Source organism: Glycine max, chromosome 14 (genome assembly GCF_000004515.6).
Source record: "Glycine max cultivar Williams 82 chromosome 14, Glycine_max_v4.0, whole genome shotgun sequence".
Lineage (NCBI taxonomy): Eukaryota > Viridiplantae > Streptophyta > Magnoliopsida > Fabales > Fabaceae > Glycine > Glycine max.
In genome coordinates, this window is record NC_038250.2 from 3,425,227 (window position 1) to 3,451,376 (window position 26,150).

At 31.4% G+C, this 26,150-nt stretch overlaps 4 protein-coding genes and 1 long non-coding RNA gene across 5 annotated transcripts; 4 read left to right on the forward strand and 1 right to left on the reverse strand.

The window, feature by feature from the left end:
• On the reverse strand, positions 1-9,205 carry LOC100812604 (abscisic-aldehyde oxidase). Its single transcript, XM_006595754.4, has 10 exons — positions 8,826-9,205; positions 5,897-7,588; positions 5,095-5,354; positions 4,770-4,979; positions 4,391-4,609; positions 2,871-3,836; positions 2,305-2,400; positions 2,024-2,122; positions 1,366-1,555; positions 1-452 (listed from the first exon to the last, which is right to left on the reverse strand). The coding sequence occupies exons 1-10, from the start codon at positions 8,971-8,973 to the stop codon at positions 220-222; spliced, it is 4,113 nt and encodes a 1,370-aa protein (XP_006595817.1). The 5' UTR covers positions 8,974-9,205; the 3' UTR covers positions 1-219.
• Positions 288-4,265, forward strand: LOC121173476 (uncharacterized). The gene is made up of 2 exons (XR_005888433.1): positions 288-493; positions 3,942-4,265. It is a non-coding gene; the product is annotated as an uncharacterized lncRNA (long non-coding RNA).
• Positions 9,206-14,947: 5,742 nt separating the features above from the next.
• On the forward strand, positions 14,948-18,273 carry LOC102670444 (proteoglycan 4). The gene is made up of 2 exons (XM_006595755.4): positions 14,948-15,263; positions 17,104-18,273. Exons 1-2 carry the CDS (start codon positions 15,137-15,139, stop codon positions 18,201-18,203), a joined length of 1,227 nt encoding a protein of 408 aa, XP_006595818.3. The 5' UTR covers positions 14,948-15,136; the 3' UTR covers positions 18,204-18,273.
• A 2,528-nt stretch (positions 18,274-20,801) lies between these two features.
• LOC100820596 (inactive protein RESTRICTED TEV MOVEMENT 2) lies at positions 20,802-22,500 on the forward strand. The gene is made up of 2 exons (XM_006595756.4): positions 20,802-20,998; positions 21,526-22,500. The coding sequence occupies exons 1-2, from the start codon at positions 20,893-20,895 to the stop codon at positions 22,290-22,292; spliced, it is 873 nt and encodes a 290-aa protein (XP_006595819.1). The 5' UTR covers positions 20,802-20,892; the 3' UTR covers positions 22,293-22,500.
• A 1,833-nt stretch (positions 22,501-24,333) lies between these two features.
• On the forward strand, positions 24,334-26,142 carry LOC102659505 (uncharacterized). Its single transcript, XM_006595757.4, has 2 exons — positions 24,334-24,525; positions 25,249-26,142. The coding sequence occupies exons 1-2, from the start codon at positions 24,420-24,422 to the stop codon at positions 25,890-25,892; spliced, it is 750 nt and encodes a 249-aa protein (XP_006595820.2). The 5' UTR covers positions 24,334-24,419; the 3' UTR covers positions 25,893-26,142.
• The last annotated feature ends 8 nt before the right edge of the window (positions 26,143-26,150 follow it).

Genomic DNA, 26,150 nt, shown 5'->3' on the forward strand with positions numbered 1-26,150 from the left:
GGCATTATATTCAAATTAATATGGGTCTAATACACAATCTTAGTCCATATAAAATAAGAAAATAACATAATACAGTATGAAAATTCGTCGGCAGAAGTGTTTGTATAGAATAAGATTGCTTGGTACAGTATGAAAAATTGTCTTATAAAAAATATTTGGGAAAAAATTATAATTTTTCTTCTTCAGAGAGATGTGTATTAAAATACTCTTTTAAATTATTTAAGTGAGCACCATTATGTCCTTCCCCATTTTCCATTTCAAGTATCTTTCTACAATGTCCAGTCCACAGAGTTCCTTGACCACAGGCATGGTTGCAGGGACCCCCAACTGAAATGTTGAATCTTCTTCATCTTGGTTGCTCCATGAAAGAAGCTGTTTCCTTGCCTCTTTTACAGCTGCTCTTGTGGCACAGTGAATGGAGGCTGCTAGAAGTAATGGTGGCTCACCAGAAGCTGCATTGCGCCAACAAATTTAGGTTTTCAAACCGAAATGAGTAAAGCTTTCTCAATCTTATTGACAGTATAAACTGTAAAATAAAATATAGGCTGCAACATGCTACAAGTTATAATCACAATCCATGTTGGTTTTTTTTTCTAAACTGTTATGCAGATGAAATTGAATTGAGTATTACTAGTTCCATCCTTAGGCTTCATACCAAACTGTTTATTTTTTAAAATTCCTGTTCTATAACAAGTTAGTTTATGTTGTACATGCTGTCCAAAATCATGATCAAACTCGAAAACGGTCCATCTTGAATTGATCAATCATGAACCATGATTCATCTCCAATTTAGAAATTCATTTAATAACGAATAAAATTAGCTTGAGACGTGATATTGTCTCTATCATCATAGATTTATCTCCGTGATGCACGAGTCTCCTAAGATATAACATGTCCTTCCCAAAATAATGGGTAACAGAGTCTAGCAAGCTTTTTAAAAACCTTCTCCAATGTAAATATTTATAATAATAAAGAAGTGTTTCTAAAACCACCTTAAGACCAAATCAAAAGATAAGGTGAGACCCAATCTAAATGACCATTAATACAAATATGTTTTTTTTAGTATAAACACTAAATTAGTTTTAAAATATTTTTTATATTTAATTAAATAGAAATGTTAACTTTTGAAATATCAACAAAACATATAACAGTTTACACCACATAATACAAGGTTAACAAATATTTTCTGTCTTTATCATCGATAGATTTTGGAATTGTACTGTTGGATTAATAAACCTATGATAAATCAATGAAAGAGAATCACAAAACTTTCCTTTTCATGTATAAGTGATGTGTATTCATGAGGAAAATTTAAATAAACAAGACCAGTGCGCAAACAGGTTTTTGGTAACTCCTTGATCATACCTTTTGAAGAGAGAACACGTTTCTGGTGATGCCCACTGTTGAGGATTTGAACATTAAACTGTTTAGGTATAGTGTCTATCGTTGGGATTTTGTAGTTCCAAGTGCCATCTTGCAACACCAAACCATCAAGATTTGTTTCGTATTCTTCAAGCATGAAAAATCCCAACCCCTGGACAAAAGCTCCTTCAATCTGCAGGATATATACAATTAAATTGTTGAGAAGGATAAGCATTAATTCATAGTGTAATAACTGAACAATAGTTGTACATTGTAACAGACCATAGACATTCTAGGACCTCCAACTAGTATCTCAGGCTGTGGTTGAGTTGGTTCATAACAAGACATTTTAGCATAAGGAATTGGAGCCTCTTTGGTTGTTAACAAGGCTCATCAAGCTCTGATATCTTGGTTCATAACAAGGTATCAGACTTGGAGCCTATTTGGCAAAGTGATCTGGAGTTGACTCTTGCCTTTTCCACTTAGAATATTAAATATAATTTATAGCTTAGGTAATGGTGTGCCAGTTCTTTGTCCTTTTTTCACTCTCAGAGGGTCTTGATGTGAGAAGTTGTGTTAATTAAAGCTATTTTTGGACCCAATTCTTGTGTTATTCCTTGGTTAGGGCTGAGCTTGCATTGAAAATATGTAGTTAGCTTACCTGTCCTAAATCCACAGCAGGGTTTAGACTCTGTCCACAATCGTAAATAATATCTGTTTGCAAAAATCTGGTTTCTCCATTCAGAAGATCTATTTCCACCTGAGAAATCATTTCCACTATTTAGCATGGCAGTATAAGATAAGTTGGTTTAGTTACTTCAGTAACATGGCTTGTCTGAAAATATGACATAAGCACTTAACATTCAAGAGAAGTAACTACCAATTAACTTGAGAAAATACAACTTTGATTTGAGATATGCATAGAAAAAAAAACCATCTTACCTCACTTACTGCAGCACCATAACTAAGGTAACCCATGGAATCATTACTAGGTACATAAAATGAAGATGCTGATAAGTTCACAGCTTGCATGTATGCCTGTATGTTAATAAATTGTCAGCGACATGGTAATTGAATATTTTCCTAATTAAAAAGGAGTTTATTATGATCCCATAAATTGTGAGAATGCATAAGGGCCAATGTGCCATCTTCCATACCACACACTACAAAACCTTGACAAGAAAAGCTTTAAGCGATACATTTCGTGCACAATTACGAATACTACTAATAATATACATGCATCAATGTGAATTGAAAAACACATGTTTGTAAACCTTTCAGTGGTCAGTAGTGAAATTCAATCATAAATACTCTGTCCATATGGATCATAAAGAGAGAAAACAGTTAAATTGCCACTTTGCTTCATGTTATTATGCTACTGCATGGTTATGAAGAGAACTGGTTTTATCTTCTGGGAACTTCCTCCCACAATTATGAAGATAACTCTTTATGAGGAAAATTTATCAATGTTCAAAATTGAGCTCTTTTACTTTATTTATAGTAGCTACCTGGAGAATAAGGGTCTCCCATTTGATAGAGTCCATTTCCTCCTGCAGCTTTTCCTTAAGAGGCTTTAGCCTCTCTACCAAGATATTACAGCAAAGCCTAACTGCTTCGCAGCTTGACTCTGATGTAGTGCTCCCTGCAGTGAAGCCTCCTTGAGTCAAGCTCACCGTATCAGATTGCACAACCCGTACTTTGTCCAAAAGACCTTCAGTTCCATCACATTGAATATCACCCAGAGCATATGCAGCCATCTGTTTCACCTTTGTCCAAAGACCTTGACCCACTTCAATTCCTCCAACTTCAACAACGACAGACCCGTCTACAAAAATACTTACTTTTCCAGGAGTTGGTCTTAGAGTCAGTTCAATCACAGCTGGTACTCGAGAAATTCCCCTTTTCTTCCAGGTGTTAATCCTGTTGAACTTTTGCACCAATTTAGTTCTCTGGTCATAGTTTGCAGAAACAGCCAACTTACTCCATATTGAAGGCAAGGTATACTCATAAGGTTCACCATGATAGTACTCATAGAATGACTGAAGACTTTTGTATGTGTGAAGATTAACGCTTCTGACAGAATCTACATCCATTGAAAGTGTAGCTGCAACATTTTCTATAATAGCTTCAGCAATAAATGATCCCTGAACCTCCCCAGGGCCTCTCATTGCAGATCTATTAGGATGATTTGTTCTGCATACCTTTATATCAAAAGATAGTGCACCCCAGTCGTACTTTTTAAGTGCACAAACTATATGATGTGGCATAACTGCACTTATATCCACATATATCCCTGCATTGATCAATATCTGAAGTTCTAGTGCAGTAATCTTACCATCATTCCTAAACCCAACACTGTAAGTTATCTTCATGGGATGCCTTCCTCCGGCTATTATCATATCTGTCTTTCGATTTAGATACATTCTAACTGGGCGCTGTAATTTCTGTGCTGCCAGTGCACATGATGTGGCAACCTGCATGATCCAATTGTTAGTATTATAGACAGTTAGACACACATGCATACATATGTAATTTTCATATATAACTTCTCTACTACTGAATCTTTTCTGCACTTACAGGATGGGTTAGAAAAAGGAGAAGTTAAAGCACATAATATTTTGAAGGAAGAAGGAAATAAAAAGACAGAAGTACAAAACCAATTCTAATTCCAGGCTTGCCGTTGACAATTATATCATGCAACATATGATGGATATAGCCAAATATTGGAAAGAAGCTACTTATATGGAAAATTTCAAGATGATGTGACATGACATAAGCTTCTATTTATAACTCACAGGAGTAAACTTTTTTTACAGTTTCAGAAATTTGTCTAATAAGAGCGCATACTAATATGCCTACAGAAATATGGTGATAAGAAAAAAAAAAACTTTTTTTTCAGATTATCGGTGACTTCTCCAAACTACAGAAAATTTCAAGCTTCATATCTACGCTCTACATTGAAAAAAAAGTCACAGAGATGAGTAATGTATAAGATTTTCAAAATATTAAAGCATAACTAAATACTTACAGATATTGCTTTCAAGGCCTTTCCACCAAAACCACCCCCAACCCTTCTTGTTATTACACGAACATTATTTTCAGGAATTCCTAGGCATCTTGCTATAGTAGAATGCGCAAACTCAGGGCATTGGTTTGAGGAGTAAACTGTAATGCAATTGTCTTCATCTGGAACAGCAAGTGCAGTTTGTGTCTCCATATAGAAATAGTATTGAGACCCAAGTTTCAACTGCATTTAACATTGAATATGATAGATAACAATGAGTATTTGTTCAGCATAACCAATTAAACATTAATTATTCAGGAGCAAACTTAAACATTGTATCAGAAACCAAGGTTCACAAAGGTATGGAATGAGAGGAAGAGGGGAAGCAAAGTAAACAATGTACCTCAGCAGAAAGAATCTTGTGATCTGCTTCAGCCATTCCTTTTGATATATCACCAACATGTTTTGGATAAAGAAAAGGAGGAACTTCAAAAAAGCTAGATCTTTCAACAGCATCTTCAACGGATAGAATAGGTGGTTCAAGATTTTTGGTATCATAATCAACAACAGCTGAGTTTGCAGCCATATCTGCAAGTTTCTGAGTATCTGCGACCTAAAGAAGGTATTGATCGGTGACTAAGATGGTAGTATTTCACATATCAATCTCCAAAGAAATGAAAAAGAAGCTCAAACCTTATTGGATCAAAATGAGGGATATAAGAACTCACCACAAAGGCTAGTCGTTCACCAACACATCTGGCTATCTCTTCAGCAAAGAGAGGTTCAACCCCAAATATAGTCTTAGATCCAATGTTTTCCCCACCATTGGGAATGTCTTTAATTGAAATGATATCCCTCAATCCATCCAATTGCAATTCCGGTGTGAGTTTTATACTCCTAACCCTTGCTAAAGGTTTTGCACTATAAATATATGCTCCATGTAAGCAATTTGCTGGTGATGGAATGTCATCCACAAACACAACCTCACCTATACATGATGATTATTCATAAATATGTACTTGTTACTGAAAAAAAATTTAAACAATTAAACATAAAAAGTTATAATTAACAGGCACCAAAACAGGATAAAATAAAACTTTTACACACAAAATCTAGTATATGGCTTGCAGTACAAAGTGGACTTGTTAGCATAGTTATCTTGACAATAGTTATAAGGTAACCAGAGACAAGATGCAAAATATGGATACACAATTCATCAACCAAGAGCATGGGGAACAAGTTTTTTATGAACATAGGGGTTTTGACTTCTGCTATGTAGCAATTGGTTATAAAATGCTACTAAATGAATATCCCAACATGGTGTGGCATGGTTGGAAGATAACCTTGTCTTTTAAACATGTGGTCAGGAGTTCGATCCCTGACCCGTGAATATGGAAAAACATCTGTTGGGAGAGGTTAGACCCTTAAATGGATCTGTGTACCTCGAGGGATTAGTACTTTCAAACAATTATAGAAATGCAAAGACAGAAGGCAGTCAATCAATCCAAAACTCAATGATATAAAACAAACCTGAAGCTTGTAGTGCAGCTCCAGATTTCATAATTGGCTCACCAACAGGATGATAGTCACAGCCTGCTTCAAGGATTTGCTTACCAGATGACAGTAAAGTTGGAACTTTGTCATGACGAACCTGCTTCTGATTCTCTTTTAACTCAAAATCCTTAGCATAAGGAAGATTAATATGTCCATTAAAATAACCATTGTTTATTGCGGAAGCATCAAGAAGTGGGTTAAAGAACTGAAAAATAAAACCAGCTGCCAAACTTGAACGGTAAGTGGTTTTTGAGGTATCATCTTTAGGTACAATAGTGGCTGTAACCAAGATGACAGCATCGTATAGAATGCTAGCACTTAAAAGCTTTCCAGCTAAAAACTCCTCAACATTTTTTGCTCTGATTGCATGCTTACTCCCATAAGCACCAAAAGAGAACCTACAAGTGTCAATCACAGTTCCACCAGAATCCTTGCATTGAGACACCTTAACCAGGAAAGCAGCATTTAAGTAGGGAAGGGCATTTCCAAGGGGTCGAGGAGAAGCTCGGTAAGTTTCAAAAAGGAATCTACTTCTTGGTTCTGATGATTCAGTTTTATTGAGTTCCAAACTAGGAATTTTAATGCTCAAAAGCACACTTTCCAAACCTAATGGCGGTCTTTCGAGAAATTCCTCCAATGTTAGGCACTCAAATTGTGTACCAGTCATTATGTGAACCATTGCATCTACAGCAAGAAGTATTGTAGCAATATCCGAGGGAAAATTATTCTTTTGTGCCATAACTAAATTTCCACCTACACTGGCTGTGTTCCGAATATATCCTGAGGCAACTTTGCTCATATGGTCAGCAATCTTTTCAAGTATCATCACATAATCTGAGAGAAAGTCACTTCTGCTCTCTTCCTTCAGTGCTTCAATAGCTTTAGATATTGTCACTGCTGCTCCAATTTCAATCCCTGTTTGATCCTTTCTGATCTTTGAAAGCTCAGAAATTCCCCTTAGATCAATGTACTTATCATAGGCTTCCTTTTCTTTGTAATATCCCATACCTGTATTACTAACAACAATTTTTATCCGGGTTCCATTACAATGGTTTAATTTCAATAAGCTCTGAAGCTCCATTAGACTAATAGGTCTGTGCCAACTGTGCTTCTCGGAAGCTAAGAACACATCATGCTTGACTTCCTTCAAAAACAAGGGAAATCTACTATTCGTTTGATTATGGTCATATTGAGGCAACCTACTAAGCTTTGAGTCCTTGTTATCACCTTTTCTCCAGAAAGAGTTGAACCCCAAATCCTCCATATCAACGTCAGCTGCAAAGCTTTTGCAGACATCAGCAATCGGTCGATACCCAGTACAGCGACAAAGATTCCCTGCAATTGCCTTTTCGGCCACAGCAACAGTTACTTTTGAGAACCCAGCAGGTGGCTCTGGACAAGTAGTCTTTTCAGCATTGACAAGAGTTCCAAAGAGGGAAACACACATTCCAGGAGTACAAAAGCCACATTGAGTGGCATGGAATCCTGCAAATCTTTTATGTATTGGGTGGAATCCTTCTTTAGAATTTCCAATGCCTTCACTAGTTGTTATTGAACAGCCATGTATGCTGCAAAGTAGTGTGAGACAAGAGCTTGCTGTAAAATCCTCAACTTGGTCAAGCACAGGATCGTATTTGGAGATTAAAACTACACAAGCGCCACAACCCCCTGAAACCAACCAACCATGTCTAAACATGAAGTACCAAGTTGAAAAAAAAAAATAAAAATAGGACTACTAAAACACCTCCTTCATCTTCATGATTAGAGCATCAGTAAAATAAGATGAATTCCCCCGCCTAAATATATTGGGTGCAGATCAAATTACTCCAAGAAAAACACTTGGCAGAGTTACTCCATTCAATAATTCTCTCTCTCTCAACTATTCATTGGATTAAGAGTTTTCATTGAATAGCTCAAGTTTACAATTTCTTATAGTTTTAAAATTATTTAGTACCTATCCACACACCTTTTCAACCAACCCAGTTATTCAACATATTGAATAGAAAAATTGTAAAATAAGGAGAAGCACGACAATTTCTTGATAATTCCAGTTCCGTATAGTATCAGTACTATATGTATGGATGGATAAGATACCCGATTAGATAACATTTGTATAACTATTCAAATTTATGTTCTAGGATACAGTTGCTGTTATAATTGGAATGGAGAAAGTTTTTTTTTCAATAAAAAAGCAATATTTATTAGTTATGTATCAATTTTATTTTCTTATCTCATTAAGAAAAAAAACCATTTTAGATTCAAATCTCAAAGAATAATTCATAAATTAACAGTTGCAAATTATCTAACTTAGTTAGACTCTTTTATGGTAGAAATGATATTAAAATATTTATCTGTTGGATCCCAGAAATTTAATATATACAAAAAGTTATGGAGAACATTAACTCTATCAAGAGTTACTCTTTGAAGAACTTATCATATATAAATGAAAATGAAAATTATTGATATAGCTCAAGAATAATAGGAACCGGTACAGTACGTGTTTTTTTTTTGTTTGACAGAAGTACAGTACATGCTTATGATCAGCCTAATCAGTATATTGACATCAAAGTCTTCCATTGTATCTGCTTCTTAAAACGGCCAGAAAAGGTGTATTGGACAATTTAAAGTGACAGTAAGCATAAAGGCAGCACAATTAAGGGCAAAAATTGAAGCAGCATCCTACAAGGTCACTACAGATTTGAACTAATAACCCGTTTGACCTGGAACTGGAAAATCATTCCAAGACCATAAAAATTAATTCAGGATTTCACCAAGTGGAATTACCACAATTAATCTTACAGAGAAGGAAGGAGAAAGAAAATGAATCTATATCGTAAATACCAAGCTTATTGAAATAGAAAAACAAAAAAAGATAAATGGTTGAACACTAAGTTATAGTATATACCTTCACCACAACCGAGCTTGACACTCTTGAAACGAGTGCGAGTGCGTAAGAATTGGAGCAAAGTGGTTGATGGGTCAACGTGGGAGAGCTCAAACCTCTCACCATTAACACCAAAAACCAAACTTGTTGGTGTCTTCTCCAGTTCCATAGTTCAGCTAGCAAGTGTTATTTCGATCAGCTTTGATCAGCAACAGAAGAAAACTTTAAACTCTCATAATTAATGTGTGAGAGTCAGCGTTCCTTACAGATCTTTCTTCACATCACAATATTCAACCGTTCTAGATCGACGTGGGCCCAATGTTATTTAATTTTTTTCAAAACGCATGTGGAATTGGTATCATAATTTCCAATTCATTCTGTCACTGTCACCTCAACCAGCTAATTCAACAAATAGTTTATTCATTGCTTACTCTATACATGCACTTTTTCAGGCACCTTTCCATGCTGCTCCATGCACTGTTAATTTTTTTTATTTTTATGGAAAAATGTTAATTTTATCAACTGAGAGAATCAAATTGCACAAAAAAATTTCCCTTTTCATTTTCCTTTAACCATCCAACTTTCTTTAAATCTCTAAACAAATAGGTATTGGTTGGGACTTGAATCCTCTTCCCTAAAAATCTTTCCTCCATCTCTCGAATGATACGTGTGACTTTATCGATTTCTAACTAGTAAATGTTTTTTAATTCATTATCTCACTTTATTTCTTGTAAAAAAATATTGTCTTTGACTTTTTTAGCTGCAGACTGCAGTATAGTGTGAAAGGTCCGTTATTCGTCCTATTGGAAGAGATAGAAAATGACAAAAGATGAGATAAGTATAGAGAAGGTGAACTTGTGGGTTTAAGTTAATTTTAACGAAGAAAAAGGCATAATCAAAGAGCCAGCCACAACAGTCAACGAGAATGATAATCACTGATGGAAAGGTTGCAAAGATAAGGATGACGATAATGATTGATTAAAAATATAATTCCTTTCTTATAAAATAAGTGTCTTGGATTATTTTATATAAATTAAAATAATAATAATAAATAAAAAAAAGTGAATACTGATTTTATATAATTAATCTTATTAAATAAATGAAAAAATATTATTAATATTAAATTCAAAAATTAAAATAACATTTATTTGGGTGGGTATTGATGCAAAATAAGTGATGGGAAGGTAGGGATAATATGACTGACCATAATGATTGATTAAAAGATATTTTTTCCGTTACAAAATAAATATGTCCTTAAGTTATTTTACACATAAAAAACTAATAAATATAGATGAAAGAAAATAATATTAAAGTTAAATTAGTTTTTTTATCATTTAATTTAGTTTTTAGGTTTAATTTGGTTTTTTAGTTTTTTCTTAGTTTAATTTAGTTATCTAATTTTTAAAATAGATTCAATTTGATTTTATTATCTAAATTGAGTCAATCATGTCAAAAAATTGTACCTCCCAATCATTTTAAATCGTTACTAAGTGATTTTTAACATACTACAAAATACACATTTTCTAATATGTCGGATTAATTTAGACAAAAGGATCAAATTAAGTCCGTTTTAAAAATTAAAGATTAAATTGAATTTGAAAAAATAAAGGACTAAATCAAACTTAGAAATTAAATTAGAAGATAAAAAATAATTTAATATTATATTAAAAACTAAGTGATATTTATTAAGAATATTAGTGAAAAAGAATAATTAATGTTTATATAAAAAATACAACACTTATTTTAAAATAATTTTTTTTCAAGTGTGACTCTTATTCTCTGACAGAAGGATGTACCTACATTTCAACTTTCAAAGTACTTTCTGTTGTAAAAAATGTTTAAAGTAATTTGAGTTATCAATTTTTTTTCTTACATTTAAATTTATTTCTTCCTTCTAGCAAGTCATTTAATTTTTATAAGATTTAAATTCATTTTTTTTTATAAAAAACAATTTAGAATATCTCCTTTTCATTACTTTAATTATCTTATCCTATTGTAATGTTTCTTATTCTTATTTGGTATCATACCCTATTACTCTAATGTATTTCTTATATTAAATAGAGTTAGGTTAAGATCAAGAGGATAAGATAAAATAGTATATATCTATTTATATGTATATATATAATACTATAATTATAGAGAGAGAATAATTTTGACACAAAATAAATAATATTATTAATTAAAATATTAAAATTTAAATAATTATTCAAATACCTGTAAAGAAAATTATTTGAATAATAATTATAATTTTAAGAATATTAAAAGCATCAATAAAATTTAATTTTGTATAATTTATTTAAATTATAAATTTTATAATTTCATAATCTATAGAAAAAATAAAAGTTTTTTTAAATGTAATATGTAATTGTAATGAAATAATAATTTTATATACCATTCATAAGAACTTATTGTCGAAGATATAAAATTATTTTATATTAATATTTGTGCATAAAAATTGATTATCTTACAATATTGTAAACATTTTGAAAAAGAATAATATACTCTTACTATTTTCATATAATAATAATAATAATAATAATAATAAATCAAATTATACCGACGTAAGATAATTATTACTTTATTCTATAACTTTCAAGTGAATCATATTTTCTTAAAGTTAATAATTTGATTGAAATTTCATTTCATATATATAAGATTTTATATTGATGTAAAATCATTTAATACTTTATTTATATAGGTTAAAATCGACTTAAAAAATATATTTTAAAATATATTAAAACAATTTCGTTTTTGTTGTTGTTTAATTTTAATAAATTTGACAAAAAATAATTTTAATAATATATAAATATAATTGAAGAATTGAATGAATAAAATTATAATCTAGCTATATTAAATTATAAAAATATATAATAATTATCTATTTAATCCCTGCTGTATATATAAACTATTAAACTCTAGATTGTCTTTTTCATGAGATGGTTTTTCTGGACTTCTGCTACACCGAGGCACCTTATATATGCCTTAATAAATGATAGTTTCTTTATTAACGCTTCAAATATGTACACGTGGATAAATATAAAGTCGGAAGTTGAGATGTCTAATGTAATAATTGATTGATATATATAGCATGACATGGGGATGACATAACATTGACAATATATATATAGAACCCTTAATATCCATCCTACTTAGGTATATATATGTTTGCACTTAACACTAAATATTTTTAACAAAAAAATTATTAATTCTTTTGTTTTTCAAAATTTGATTTAAAAAAAGGATTAACTATATATTTAGTATTTAAATTTTTTCAAATTTTAAATTTTAGTCTTTAAACAAAAATTAATGGATCTTAGTGTATAATATTTATCTCCCTTTGCTTTTCTAGTTCTATTGTTTAAAATCACCTTGGTGTTGAGGTGGCCTTATTTTTAATCTTCTCATAATATTTGTGGTGATTATTTTACTGTATATGTTAGAAACTGCCAGAAGATGATGGGTTAAAGCGTTTAAAAAATAGCTGCATGTATTTTAATTAGTCGCTGCTCAAAATCAATCAAACGATTCATTGTTGCGCAACTCCATCCTTATATAAAGCTAAAGCATATATATATACGTAAAGTTAATTAGATCGATGATGAGCACCTTAAGATTCTGATACAACCTACTTTATATTGTGGCAATGCTCCAGTCTCAAATCGTTGTTCATGAGCTTCCTCGATGACTAAGGCACGGGAAATGTTCCACTCTTAAATCTCTGTGTGGGTCACGATCCATCTCCATAATCAATCCCAATAAAGATAAAACCACAATTGCTAAACAAATCCCATCCCAATTCACCAAAACCCATCCCCGCAATCCCCAGCAAATTAACGAATAGGGAGCAGTTGAGGAATGAGTTGATCGAGCATCCAATTAGTAAGTGTCGTAGGAGTTTAATTTGCATCTAGTGTCTCGGGTTTAGCTATATGATGTGAGCTGACGAAATTGCAGAAAAAGCTAATCACAATCTGAGCTGTGTTGTGCGTTGTTGGTGGAGAACTTTCGAGTTATTGCAGCAATTGCTTATATATGAGGATACGGGATTTATTTGCATCATAGTAATCTAACTAGTAGACTAATTATGTTATGATTGGATTTGGATAGCCTTGGTTACTCGTAAATATTTATATATTTTGAAACACTAGTGATGTGTATTTGTATATGAGTTTTGGTACCCTTGTATCTGGCTCAATATATTTTCTTTGCTGATCGAAAAAAAGTGTCGCAGGAGAAACACCAAACGGTGGAGACACTAGAGCAACATGACATGGGGGATATGTTCGTGCACCTCAGCGGAGCATTGGAACCGAAGAAGAAGCCAGAGATGGAATGCGCTGCATCCCTCTACGAGAACCAGGAGCGTCTTGATCTCCTCCACCATTGCTACTATGGGCCACCACTTGCGACGGAGCGCAAAGCTGTTCACTTGCCACTTGGATGGTGACACATTTAATGGTTATACTTGGGCATTTGTTAGTCATTAGTCTTATATTCGAGTGTTATTGACTCTTGATTAGTCACTAATGTTATACTTGAATCTTGATTAATCATTCATGTTATAATTGGATCTTGTTTAATTATTAGGGTTACACTTGGGGTTTTTTTAGTCTTTAATTGATTAATCATAAGTATTACATTTGAGATTTATTAGTCTTACACTTGGTTTTATTAGATCTTGGTCAATAACTAGTCTCTAAGTAATCAAAATATTGTTAATCAGTGACCAAAACAAATTCAGTTGCTATTCTTACGTATAGAGACTGAAATGAATCAGTCGCTGAGCCAATTAAAAAATCAGTCGCCAGTTTTTTTCAGGAAAACATTTTTTAAAGTATAAAAAATGTTGCAACCGAATTACCGATTACATATTTGCAGCCCAAAAAATTGGTCACAAATATAAAAAATGCTGAACAACTATAAAAAATGTTGCAACCGAATTACCGATTACATATTTGGACAAATGACAAATGATGTTTTCTGGCGCTAACTCAATCGTGATTTGTCACCAACTTTTTTTATAGTTGTTCAGCATTTTTCTAGTAGTGATTTTTTAGAGTTTTGTTGAGAGCAGAAAACAGCACCACCACTCCTTTTGGTGTCAAACGAATTCGAGCCTCGGGCTCTCACTTCTGCTCGATTCCGGTGTTGCATCCAATTCTCTTGCTCTGATTTCTTGTTATCTTTCACTACATGACAAAACAAGAACAAATCCAAACGTTTTCATGGATTGAACCAGAGATTCCAGAAGATAATTGTCTTCATCTATGCATACAATGGTCATCCCTAGATGTTGTCACTATCTCCTTTCAAGACTCTTCTCATATGAGTGGATGAAGAGGACGAGATAGATTACCCACAACACCAATAAAGAAAGTGTGGATGAAGAAGATTAGGAGAGAGAAGTTGAAAAATTTGTGATAATTTTTGTGTATTTTATGATGATCTTTAATTCCAGAAAATCATAAGATGGAGAATAGTCAATGATGAGACCAATAAGAAAGTGACACCTAAATATGAAAATCAATGTAGCCTAATTCCAAATTAAAATGTAAAACATTATAATTTAAGAGTGAAGCTCAACAACGAATTGATCATGAGTTGAGGCAAGTTGGAGGCCTCAGATATCACATATGACCCTCGATGCATTCTGCGGTAGACGATTGATAATTGTTGGTTTTATATCGATCTTTTGGAATTTTGGGATTTCATCTCACGTTTTTTTAATTTAATTTTTAACAATTTTTTTTTATATTTTGAAATGATTTTTAATCCTTAGAAAACATAAAAAGGAGAGTAGCCAATGATAAAACCATGACACCTAAGATGAAGAGGAACATATAGGTATAAGAATCAACTGAGTCAAACTCCAAAACGAAAAGTGACAGACCACTAGCTAATCTATTAAAGAACAAATATATATGAAGCTGCTGTCTTGTCCATGCAACCTTAATATATAAGGAATAATGCAAACCCTCACCAAGGAACAATCTGAAGTCTTTATCTTAATTTACACGCATTAAAGAATTTGATTAAATGTATTCTTTAGAGAGAAAGAAGCTCACATTGCCTAGCATACAAGTAAAGTATTCTTTGGAGAGACAATGTGTTGTTATTTTCTCTTTCTCTAGCGTAGGACAACCGAGAAAGTCCTTAACACAGTTAAGTCAATCTTTGCACGAAAAGCAAGAACTAGGTTCGAAGAAAACAAGGGTAGTCATCGATGTGCATGTATATAATTAACATAACCTGAGATTTCATTCTCCAAGAGAATAGACAAAGATACGTAACACTGAACATAAGACTAAAAGGAGAAACTAGCTAAGGTGCAAATGTCGGATGAAAAGACAAATGTACAACCAGCAGCAGCAGCAGCAGAACCTGTCAATGAAGATTTTCTACCACCATCTGATTGGGATCGTCAGAACGACAGTGACACCCTAATTCTAATGCTTCCAGGTTCAATTCAGTTTATGTATAGTTTATGAGGTTTTATTATAATAATTATTTATAAAGTAGACTAAATCAGTTGACACGCTAATGGAATATTTGCACAGGAAATTAATTCACTCAAATCAATCCTTTTTTTCCTGTATAAATCTTTAGAAGAAAAACTTAAAACAGTGACAATTTTGTAATTAAAAATAAAAAAAATAGAAAAGAAAAAAGAAAAAAGAAGTTGATAGGTTCCAAAAGAGTTGATAGGTTCTTTTGGTTTATTTTTCTTGATATGTTCATACTTAAGAGTGTTTGTCAATTAGATTGAATTGATTTTGGAAAAAAAATATTTCAATCTAATTACTTCAATTTTATTGATTTGTAATCCAAATGATTTAGTTTAAAATTTCAATTCATATTAAGACGATTTGGATTAGATTGATTTTCAATTTTATCTTTACTCTTATTTTTTCAAAAAAACATTAAATAAGAAATAGGATATATATATATATATATATATATATATATATATATATATGTATATATATATATATATATAATAAAAATAATTTAAAATAGTAAACATTTCATTGATATGTCGGTATGTGATTATATAACTAATACTAATATATTGACTTAAATATATTTTTATTTTTTTAAATTTGGATAATCATTTTTAGTCCTTCAAAAAAGAATTTATTTTTATTAGTTTTTCAAATTTTCAAAAAAAATTATTTTTAGTTCTTTTCATTCTTTACGTTAATGATGACATAATTTGTGATAATTTGTCATTGTTAAAAATATTTTTTAATTAATTTTTTTAAAATAATTTGTGACAACTTAAATCAGTCAAAATATATAAAAAGTCATAATAATTCTATATTTATCTTTTTTACTTTTTTCTTCTTTAAAACTAGTAAATCATAAGAGTAAGATATTTTGGCAATTTAAAATCATTAGAAATCATTTTTTAACAAATAAAAAAAAATTTGAGGTTAAAAATAGTTATAAATTGTGAAACCGTACGTACATTAAATAAAAGGGGATTAGAAGTAGTTTTTCACAAATTTGAGGAATAATAAAAATAAATTATTTTTAAGGACTAAAAAATAATTACTTAAATTTAAAGAACTAAAATCATATTTAAGTCTAATATATTTATCCATCTCAACTCAAATAAGTAGCACAAAAATTTCTTTAACTAAATATATTTTTCATAAATAGGTATAAGTTATATAATAATTTTAAAATATATAAAAAATAAAAATAAAATTATGAGCATGATTATAAATTTATGAATAAAAATATATGCATGTGTACAAGTTCACTTTAGATTGAATTGAATCAATTTTTAAATTCAAATATAAAATATGATCTGATCCAATAAAAAGTTTCATTTTACAATTTTTAATCAGTTTAATTTTTTATTTATTTGATTTTTTATTTTTTTATTCACATTAAATTAGATCGATTTATGAACACCTTTATATAAATTTATATAATTATGAGAATATATAATAAGTGATTTACATAAATAATATAAAATAATTTTACATCATTATTTATAATCTTTTTTATTATAATAAGTTTGTTAACCTTTTACCATAATTATTTTACACCCAGACATCATCGTGAAACTCTTCAACTATTAGTGCAAGAGACAATTATACCAAAATCTTTAGATTTCTCAAAATATATCATAACAAGTTTGATAATAAATAAAAACTTTCAATGGGTGTAACAGACAGTATAAAAAAGTGATCTAACCTAATTAAGTTAGAAAAAATTGTCTTTGAAGTTAAAGCGTTAAATTAAATAATTTGTGTGCATATATATCTATCTATTTTCTTTGATATTACAGGGTTTAGGAAGGAGCAAATGAAGGTTCAAGTGACCTCGAACCGTATGCTAAGGGTGAGTGGTGGAAGAAAGATCAGTGACAACAAATTACGTCAATTTCGCAAGGAAGAACCCCTTTCTGATTATCATGACACCAAGGGGATCACTGCCAAGTTTGAAGCTGGGATGCTATATGTAAGGATTCCCAAAGTGTTCAAACCACAACCACCACCAACAACTACAACAAAACCAACACAACAAGAACCTTCAAAGCCTCAAACAACAACAACACCAACACAACAAGAGCCTCCAAAGCCACCAACACAACAAGAACCTTCAAAGCCTCAACCAACAACAACACCACCACCAACACAACAAGAACCTCCAAAGCCACCAACACAACAAGAACCTTCAAAGCCTCAACCAACAACAACACCACCACCAACACAACAAGAACCTCCAAAGCCTCAACCACCACCAACAACAACACAGCAAAAACCTCCAAAGCCTCAACCACCACCAACAACAACACCAACAAAACTAGAACCTCCAAAGCCTCAGCAAACAACAAAAACCGATCACAAAACACATGCTCCTCAAGTTAATGAAAAAGAGACAAAGGAGGACAAAATTAGTGAAGAATATTTCAAAACCAAGACACAAACACCAGTACCCCAGGAACCAAAGGCAGCTCATGAAGATTCTCAAAAGAAGCCACAGAAGGAGATGATGAGCAAAGCAAAAACTGAAGAAGAAAGAAAAACTACTTCTGAAACTCAAGAAATGCATGGAACTGCACAAACTACATTCAAGGAGCAAAAGGCAGATCATGATGAAGATTCTCAAAAGAAGGAGAAGGGCAAAGCAGAAACAGATAGCAACGGCATTAGGGAAGCTATAACCTCTAAAGCTCAGGAAACTAGTCCTGATGGGTTGAGTAAGAGTATTATAGCCATGGTGCACAAAATCCTGGCCATGATTTCTGGTTGTGTTTCCGAGGTTAAGAAGCAAAATAAAGTGCCCCACATTTTGGTCTTCATCATTCTTGTGTTGCTGATGGGGCACTACACTAAGACTGCAATCAAGACATCTTTTGGAGGACCCCAAAACCAAGAGCTTTAATTGCTTAATTAACTTCCCCGGGTTATATTATGTGAAGAGTAATAATAAATAAATATGTTATTATTTTAAATATTTTATCAACACTTTTCATTTTCTTTTTTATCCTATCATAAATTCTCATATTTATATTTTTTCCTTCCTCGTTAAATATTGAATAACATTGTGAAAACCATTTTCCTTTTGTCAACATGCATGGTGTAAGACAAATCATTATCTGTATGTACGTGCATAAATTCATTAAAAAAATTAATGGTTAGTAGTTGTTGATTATTGATGCCTTATCCCATCTCTGTTCCTTCAACTCTTTTCTTCTTTTATTTATTTATAATTTTTTGAGGTTTTTAAATAGATCTCATTGTTACTTATCACTAATATCTACTTTTAATAATTTATTATTTTTTATAATTGATTTAATTACTCATTTAATTCTTATGATTTTCAAATTTATCCATTATAATTCTTATACTTAATAAGTGGATTTTTCCGTTCTTAAGATTTAACAAGTGAATTTTTTAATCCTTAAAATTTATATTTCAATTCTCAAGAGGTATCTTTCGTTAAATTTTTTAACTCTATTAGTTAAAGAATTTTAACAATAGAGACCTTTTGAGAATTAGAATGAAAACTCCAGGGGACTAAAAAAATAATAATCTCTAAAGTGACGTGTTGTTGGGTGCAAGTCACTCGCGTATTTAAATTGATCTAATTAAATCAACTCAAACAATTTGGATTAAATAATTTTTGTATTTGAATCAGATCATCCGAACTAAACCAATCAAAACCGTTGAGTTTTGAATTGAGTAACAGATTTTAATATTTAAACTTGCTAACCCAGCCTATTGACTTGTTAATTTATATCCAATTATTATTATTAATATATGTAATATATAATATATAAGTAATTAGTTCAAATCTATTATAACAAAAAATGGTCGTATAACATATATTTTGATTTTTAATTTGTTTCAAAATATTTTAATTTTTGTTAAAATTTCAATTGCATTACCCATTTCACTGTTCAAGATATTGACATTTTCAAACTTTGACATAATAGTTTTAGTTTGTGGATTTTTCCGACTTTGTAAATTATATTTTAATTTTTAAATCATATTTAAAATAATATTAACTTATATGATGATGATAACAATATGATTTAGTCTCTCATTTTTTTTTACTATTTGACTATAGATAATAAATATAAATAATGTACTATAATATTTCAATTAATAAATATTTTAACTTATAAAAAATATCACATAAAAAATACAGATAAAATTAAGTATATTAATCCATTAATCCAATTCAATCCAAATTATTTATAAATGAATTAGTTTATTTTGAGTTTTATTTTTTTCTTAAAAATTGATCAAAATCAATCCATTCAAATTAAGTCATGAGTGTGGTCAAATTAACCCAAATCAACCCACATACACTCCTATTATTTCCCGCACACATGTTTCCTTCTCTATAAGTGTGTTGAAACTTCAACTTCTCCCATGGATAAGACATGAAGGATCTTATGCTGTTTATAAGAGCTGCATGAGCGTGAAAGGGAGGAGAACCTTGCTTGATGAGCGCCATCGATGTGAGAGAATCTGATTCCACAATGAAATGTCTATGATTTAAGCTCCAAGAACGCTGAAGTCCATGATAAATGCCCAAGTGTTTCGCATGAATATTCGTTGTGTGACCACAAGATCTGTAGAAACCTTGAATCCATTGCCCAAGTGAGTTTCGAATAATATTCACTAATATAATTTGCTGAACAACTTATTGGTGTAAATCTTTTCCATATTTATTACACCACAGCCACCAAAACCCAAAGGACCCGGATTACTGAAAGAGCTGTCATCAGTACTTAATTTGAAGAAAGGTGAGGTAGGAGAACACCACACAACCTCTTTTGGGATTCCTTTGTTTACATTTAGGGATAAAACTTCTTCTGTAGACTTCCATAGCTACATGATTTGGTTGAGGGAGAACAAATATGTCCAATCACCATCCTGGAAAATCTTATTTTATTGAGTATTATTATTATTCTTTCTTAAAATTTTTCCTTTACGTATGAAATCAATCTTGCACTTGACGACGTACACTTAAATTATTAATAACGATTCAATTATATACCAATTTACTAAAGGATTAACAATCACAGTTAACCAATCAACATGTTAATTAACCAATAATGAACTTATATGTATTGTTCACACTTCACAGTGTATGTTGTCTTCTTTATAAAGTTTTAGATATAGAAATAGCATAGTATATATATGTAACTATTTCTTTCGAAGAAGTCGGTTACTTAAAATATAGTATTTTTTTTAATTTTTTCAAATCTTTCTTTAACAAAAGAAGAAAAAAAATCCTTAACTTTTGTCCAATCAATATTTGTAGTCAGGAATCACGTGGAGGTTTTAGCATCGCCAAACCACAAAGTTACCTCCTCTATGAGACCAAAGCATATAATTTTTCGTGCACCAGCACCCTAATAACAGAGACACAATGTTTGCACGAAAAGAAAGTAATAAAGCAAAAAGAGAAATTAACAGGAACTAGATTTGCGTGCAAAATGCATAATAATTTCCCAGCAATGTGCATATAAAAGCACACTGCCAGAGCTTTCATTCTCCAACAACCGAGACAACAAGAGAAGCCAAAAGTAAAAGATCAACAACAACTAATAGTAACAATGGCACAGGCACAATCAGCGGCTAATTTTGATTACCAAGATTTTGATCCCTTTTTCGAATGGTCTGAAGACGAAGGAAGTGCCACGCTCATTGTAATGCTGCCAGGTAATTAACTTATTTAATTTTACCCTATATATATATATCCGTGAAACTTAGCCTATAGTAATACTCCATTTAATTATTATATAAGCAAACAACTGCCTTCTATTGTATGTGTCAACTCAGTGATCTAATTCATATTCATAAATTTTATTTTTTTGAGAAAAAGTCATTCATGAACCCTAGAATAAATAATATATATATATATATATATATACTAATAATATAAAAAAAATTAAATTATTATTCAATCATAATTAATGATATATATATATATATATATATATAAACTTTTACCCCAAGCAATGCATGCTAATTTAAACTTTAAATCATATAGTATTTTATTTTTCTAATTAAAAATGATGATACTTTCTTAAAATTATCACATTTCTCATTTCTTTCTTTCAATTCCATCATAAATTTTATTATTTATTATTTATTTCTTCTTTTTTTAACGCTCTCTATAGATGTAAAATAGTATCATGTGTGTTCATCAAACATTTTTCATACATATATACTTTGAACATGAACAGGATTCACAAAGGAACAATTAAGGGTTCAAGTGACTTCAACTCCTGTGCTAAGGATCAATGGTGAACGACAGATCGTTGAGAACAAGCGGCGTCGTTTTTCTAGAGAATTCTCCATTCCCCCATATTGTGACACCAATGATGTGAGTGCTAAGTTTGAGGGTGGCGTCCTAAGCATCAAGTTTCCAAAGCTCATCACCCCTGCTGCTAGGTCTCAGCCACAGCCACAGGAAGCTCCAACAATGCCTCAGAAAGAGAAAGAACCATCACAACAACAAGATCAGGTTCATAAGCAAGAGTCACTACAGAAAGAGAAAGAACCAATAACTAGTGATGAGAAAGAAGAGAACAAAACAGAAGAGTCGTCACCACAGAAAGAGAATGAGCCAATTAGTGATGATGACAAAGAAAAGGATAACAAAACAGAAGAAGTAGTTGCTGAAAAGAAGGTGAGGACTAATGGGGTGCCAGAGACAGCAAAAGAATTAGGAACAACAACAACAACCTCATCAAAACCAAAGATAACCCAGAGACTGAAAACAAGGGTTTTAGATTTCACTGTGAGTTTGAGATCAGTAGAAGACCGGGATATTGTTAAGCAAGGGTTTGGAGGTAACAAGTGTGCAAAGCTAATTAAGAGGCCAAAGATATGGATGAACATTTTTGTGGTCATCTTATTGGTTATGGTGCTGGGGTTGTATGTCAAAAATGCTGCATTCATGTTATCTCATAAGGGAGGATCAGAACTTCAGGAATTCAAGGAATTTTAATTCCCATATATGCGTAATATTCATGCATGTCAACGCATGACTGAAGTCAATAAAGGAGTAAAACAGCTGGTCTGATCATTGAACAATTGGATTCAAAATAATAGACCAGTTTTCCCTATGTAATTCTTTCTTTCTTTTTGAGAAAATTTGAAAAGAAAAAAAAAACACAATGATTTATTTGAATAAAAATTGTTTAAATTCTTCATCAGAGTAATCAGTGCAATTTACTGGCATAATATTAACAGATGCAAAGGATTTGAGTCCTACGACTACTTACATCTACAAACGAAAATCCATTAAATATCTCACAACAACATGCACCTACAGAGGCACAGTTAAATTAATTAGACTGGGGTTTCAAAAACAAGAATTGCTATATTGTGTGCGTGTGGTTCTAGCGATGCAAGTCAATTTCTACGATTGCAATTCATAACTGACAAATATATTCCTTTTATGTATATGTTGATCAGTGTATGTATATGTTGATGAGTGCGTATAAAAACTGTCGGTAGCACAAGTCATTCGATACTTTAATTCTTTTATTAAAGTTTTGGTGTTTAATCCTGATTTGAACATGGAGTAGAATTGGAAATAATGAACCGATCGATTCGGTGGGCGAGAAATTATATCTCTTAGTTATATAAAAAAAATCTTCATTAGTGCATGGCCACGATATCAATATTTGAGTCCTTCGATATACTCCAAAGAAGAAGATACAAACTTAACATGCCTTTTATAGATTTCATATGAAATTAACAATAGGTTATTCAATTAGAAAACATGTGATGAATTAAGATGCTTAAGCATAATCGAAGATGTATATATGCTTGAATATCCCTACGTACATACAAAGAGTATATAACAATATTATATATGCCTATAGAATATTAGAATAGAAGCTATTAGTTACTTTAAAGGTGATTTTTCATGTCCAGTTTGAAGATATTAGTCATAGCTTTGGCATCTTTTCTCAATCTAACTCGATTTAATTTCTTAATTATGTTTCTATATCGCATTTCCAAACACACAATAAGTGTGTATTTAAGCATATATTCGGAAGCAATAACAACTTAGCTGCTTCTGATATATATATAGGTATAGGTTGTTGATTAATTACGTACAATTACATCAACTTGCTGTAAGTGCACATTGGTGCATGATCTAATGGAATGTTAATTATCTTATATTAGTTTCATGTCTTACATTGGAATACTTTTTTTTATCGTGTTTATTTAATCTATTTACAATTCAAACTGTGTGATTTTAATTCCTTAACTTTTTCAAGTAATTAAATTAAATCATTCTATTTTTTAAATTAAGTGAATTTAATCCTACATGTTATCACTTTTCATTTGCCCAAAATCTCATTTTATAATTAAAAATCTTCACAAACAGAATCAATTATGTTGTTTTAAATTATTTTTCTCTCTCCAGAGTCCACCAACTAAAACATTAAACTTTGACAAAGATAATCTAACTTTTCTCTCTTTTACATCGTGTAAAACATTTCTAAATTTCATTAATTTCCAACTTTTAAATTTTTAAGTCATGTGATATTCTAAATTTATCGTACAATCTTAAATATTTTAATATAAATATAATAATTAAAAGACTAATACAATATATTATAGTATAACTCTAAGAAAAGACTAAAAACTAATAATGTAGTTAACCCATCTTTTTTATCTTGTAAAACACTGATATCAAAATTAGAAAGTGAGACATGGAGACACGAATTACACGTGCGAATTGAAAACCTCCGAAGCAGCTAGTAGTATATATATCTTGAGATGGAAAAAAGCTGTAATTTTATTTGTCGGTTAAAGATTTGCACTGGGAACAAATTTTTGCTTTTGGGTTTTAGCATCACCAAAGAACGGGGTCACCTCCTCTCGTTACTAAAGCATATTATTTTTCTTGCGCCGCCACACAAACTAACAGTGTTTTAACGTACGAAAAGAAACTAAGAAAGCAAACAAAATGCTACATTTTGCGTGCAAAATGGTCCTAATTGCCTCATCAATTATGAGTATAAAAAGAACCCCTAGAAGCAATTCAATACCAAGAAGCAAATATACGTACATTAAACGCAAAACCAAAAGAGAAACAAATCAAGGTTCAAATCAAATGGGTTCAAGGACACAGCCAGCAGCATCTGATCGTGTCTACGAAGACTTTGTACCATTGTATGAATGGGATAGAAATGAAAGGCTTGTCAATGTTATGCTACCAGGTAAATGCTTTTTCAAGTTTTCAAATCTAACCTAGAGGAATAATATCAACTTAATTATTAGTTCATTGTTATAACATAAGCAACAGATTAAAAAAATAGTTTTTTTCATATATTTTTTTCTTTATAGGTAACGTTCATCGTCAAATTTGATTTTTATATAGAAAATACTCAATTTATTATATGTGTATAAATATTTCCGAATTTGTTCACCTTATTTGTTAGCCCAACAATAGAATAAAATTGATAGAGTTGTTTTTTTTGGGACAAATATTAGTTTGTTATTTTTGTTCAAATTAAATATCATCTACAATTTTTCTCTCTCTCTTTTTTTTTGCCTTCCTCATTCCTTAATTAACCACTTATATCTCTAATTGATACAGTTGTTTTAGTTAAGGATATTAAAAAATAGGAGGTTGCATTAATTTACTCTAAATAATGAGTTATAATTAATTACTATCCAAAATCATGATATCATCATGCATAATACATCCTTTTTGCAATGAATTGATCTCATAAACTTTTTTTAAAATATCATATCTGCCTAAAACTTATGAGAATGCCATCGTGTTTTACTGAGAAGCCATATAAGCCTAATAACCGTGGTTACCAAAAGAAATAAAGCCTCTTTGCTTTCTATTAAATTTTCATGTAACTTTATGTATTTGCAAAAACAAAAAAGAAATACACTTCATCTGCTTTCAATATTATTATCACCATATACAGGTTTTAGAAGGGATCAATTGAAGGTTCAAGTGACCTCAAAGCTCACCCTAAGGCTAATGGGTGAACGACTGATCACTGACAACAGATGGCGTCGTTTCAATCTAGAATTGCCTCTTCTTTCTGATTATGACACCGACAATGTGACTGCCAAGTTTGAGGGTGCTAAGCTATCAATTAAATTTGGAGAACTTTCACAGACTAAGCCTAAGGAAACATTAATAACTCCCCCATCACAAAAAATTGAACAGCAAAAGCCAACCCAAGAAGGTAAAGTCTCTGATCAAAAGACACCACAGAATAAGGAGGAAACCAACAAATCTGAAACAAAAGGTGCTCTGGAAGCAAAGACTAATGAAGGCTCAAGTGATACAAAAGAAGCACCAACCCCCCCTACTGCTCCTAAGACTAAGCCTGTTTCAAGAACCAAAACAAGGCTAATAGATTTCAGCCTCGGTTCTGGATCAAATCAAGTTGATGATGATGATGTCATTGAAGATTTGGAGGCAGGGAAGAACAAGTGCAAGAAATTGGTGAAATGGATGCTGATAATCTACTTGGTTGTGGCCCTTGTGGGACTTGGGGTTTACTATGGCAAAAATGCATTGACATCATACTCTGAAGAATCATACTTCCAAGAGCTGTGAGATTTTCGCCCTCAAGTAGTACTACTACTCGTACACGTAAAGAGAAGAACACTTGCATTCATTTGCGTGTAAATGCATGAATTCAATAAAAGAATAAAGTAAAAAATGTTTGAGGTTTCACAACTATAATTTGAGCTCATTGTATCCGTTGTATTTCTAATACATTCATCCAGAATTAAATGACTCAAATTCTGCAGTATAATTTCCCGTAGTGTTGCTTATAAAATCTATCTAAAGATTCAGGAGCAAAGGAAGATG